This window comes from Saccostrea cucullata, unplaced genomic scaffold (genome assembly GCF_032062105.1).
Source record: "Saccostrea cucullata isolate Sc308-1 unplaced genomic scaffold, CSIRO_AGI_Scuc_v1 ctg1130, whole genome shotgun sequence".
Lineage (NCBI taxonomy): Eukaryota > Metazoa > Mollusca > Bivalvia > Ostreida > Ostreidae > Saccostrea > Saccostrea cuccullata.
Window position 1 is genome coordinate 191,304 of NW_026937409.1, and position 2,695 is coordinate 193,998.

The 2,695-nt window shown below is 38.8% G+C and overlaps 1 protein-coding gene across 1 annotated transcript; it reads right to left on the bottom strand.

The window, feature by feature from the left end:
• Nucleotides 1-1,423: 1,423 nt before the first annotated feature.
• On the bottom strand, nucleotides 1,424-2,302 carry LOC134248168 (E3 ubiquitin-protein ligase TRIM45-like). Its single transcript, XM_062730594.1, has one exon. It carries the CDS (start codon nucleotides 2,300-2,302, stop codon nucleotides 1,424-1,426), a length of 879 nt encoding a protein of 292 aa, XP_062586578.1.
• Between the last annotated feature and the right edge of the window lie 393 nt (nucleotides 2,303-2,695).

A 2,695-nucleotide genomic window follows, 5' to 3' on the forward strand; every position in this document is an offset into this window, starting at 1 on the left:
ACACGAATTATGAAATTTTTCTACCAGTGACCTTGAAGTTCCCCAAATGACATAGGGTCAAGGTCATGACACACCTATGGGCCATGGGCAATCTTTGTGTAAAAATGAGAACCTACCAAGTTTATCCATAAGAAAGATATGGGCCGGACACGAATTATGAATTTTTCTACCAGTGACCTTCAACTTCTCCAAATGACCTTGGATCAAGATCATGACACACCCTTTGGTCATGGGCAATCTTTGTGTGAAATGAGAACCTACCTTGTTTATTCATAAGAAAGATATGGACCGGACACGAATTATGAAATTTTTCTTCCAGTGACCTTAAACTTCCCCAAATGACCTTGGGTCAAGGTCATGACATACCCTTAGGTCATGAGCAATCTTAGTGTGGAGTAGTAGATTCTAATGTCCCTCTGTAAGAAAGATATGGACCGGACACGATTGCACAGACAGACGGACAGACGGACAGACGGACAAGATGATTCCTATATACCCCCCCAAACTTCGTTTGCGGGGGGTATATAAAGAAATGTTATCTGGAATAGTTAGATTTAAGATAAACTCTATATATTTGTTTAAGCATTCAAATCGTTCATTATAAAAATCTCATTTACCAACCATCTTTCCTGCAGGTTTACGCGTTCAATGAAATCACTTTCAATTTTCCGGAATTCAAACCAACCCAGTACCTTCCCTTACTGTCCACACTCAGTCCGCAAGGTGTGTCTAATCCACAGTCATCCACACATTGTAAGAATTGCCAATTCTGGTCAAGAGTGTGTAAACAATCATTGTTGTGATCAGTCACAATGATCTGACTCTTGGAATCCGTAGCTATGTGTTCTGGACAGAAATATTTCTTCCTATTGGCAGGATATCCTGTGAACCGGAATCTGACATTCCCTTTCTCGTCCATCACAATTACTTTCTTTGCATTTCCATCAGAGGCACATATGTCTCCGTTTCTGTTTTCAGCTAAACAAATTATAATGTTTCCCCTTTGAAAAATAGGGTTTCCATCAGAATCTTTCTCTATGTCATGCACTTCTTTCCGCCCCGCAAACCGAACTATTTGATGATCATGGATAACAGCATTCGTAACCATGTTGACAAGGATATCACCTGAATTGGTGCAGCATAACCCCCAAGGTTCCCAGCCTTCTGGTGCTTTTATCAAAGTTTCTGTTTTACCAGATCTGACAATCATCACACTCTCCGTATCAGTATATATCAGTTCACCCTGTTGAGTTATTGAGATGTCAACTGGATCGTTTGTAATTTTGGCAGATTCCCTTACAGACCCAGTTATGTCCAAACGTAAAATGAATAATTTTTACACGACCAAGCCATGCTTCGTCAGATCCAACACAAGCTATTGCATCAATGTACTCGCAAATCGATGAAGGTTGAATATCAGCAATTACGCTGCCTTTTCTAGGCATTTCTGTCGAAGGTGACACGGGGGCTTCTTTAAAGTTTCGCTAATGTGTAATCTTTGTGCTAATGTAGCACTTAGCTCTCCAAATTCTATATCGAGTTCTTTACCTCGATCTGTCTTTACTTTTAAGGAAGGAACAGTAACTGTAGCATCAATCTCCTTAGGTGAAGCTTTATATTCCTGAAATTCTGTTTTGTAGTTGACAACCTTAGAGACTGATTTGGACCGTATGATATCTTTGTTATCTTTTATGATTTGAAGCTTTCTTTCAATCATATGTTTTGGTGCATGATTTTGTTCGGTAAGAGATTTTATCGCGTTCTCTCTCATGGACATAATTAAACTCTTGTGTTTATCAAAGATATCGTCTACTTCCTGATGCCAGCATTTTCTGTGCTTTTCCAATTCTCCTTCAAGCACTTCAAATTCTGCTGTTGATTTTGAAATATTCAATTTTCGTGTATTACTTTGCAGCCTCTCTAAATCCAATTGCTTCTGAAGATCCTCTGATTCTTTCAGAATTGTTTTCATGTTGTCATAGAACTTGGCAGGAATGTTCTCGATATTGTGGCCTTTGTGTGAATCAATTACGCATTTAATGCAGACCACTACGTCACGTTGTCGACAGCATGCTTCATACCTCTGGCCTGGGTGCATTTCACATTGCTGGCTAACAACTTTCACATATTTATTAGTAAAGGGAACAATGTCATGCGGGAGTAGTTTATTTGCAGTGATGTGTTTGTTGATGCAGTTTCCACACTGTTTGGTCTGACAGCTATTACAAAATAGGTCTGCTGCTAATGTGTTACATATATCACAAATGATCACTTCCTGTGCCCAAGAAATAGGTGTAGCCATTCTTCTTGTTGGCCTTGAAGAAAAAATAAAAATAAACTTAAATGAAAGTGACTTAAAGGCCCTGTCACACTCTATAATGTGTACAAGGATTTTACACGAATAAATTAACAAGAGACACAGGGGCCACATCGCTCACCTGGGCACATCGGCTAGAAAATGCATATATCCGATAAGAACTGAAACTTTACTGAGGAAGGGGGGCTTGAATTTTAATACTACTTGAGAATGCCTTTGTAGGAATGCGGCACGTCATGACTTTGCTGTTCTTGATAAAAAGATTTCTTTTGAAACATTTTGTTCCTATACATTGTATATTACTACGTTTAAATTTGAATTTGATTAACCATTGTTCCCTCCCAAACCCAAAGGGCCATGATTTGAACAAATTTAAAT

Bases quoted from the DNA above. Each gene is read 5' to 3' on its own strand.
- LOC134248168 (XM_062730594.1), bottom strand. From the start codon at position 2,302: ATGGCTACACCTATTTCTTGGGCACAGGAAGTGATCATTTGTGATATA.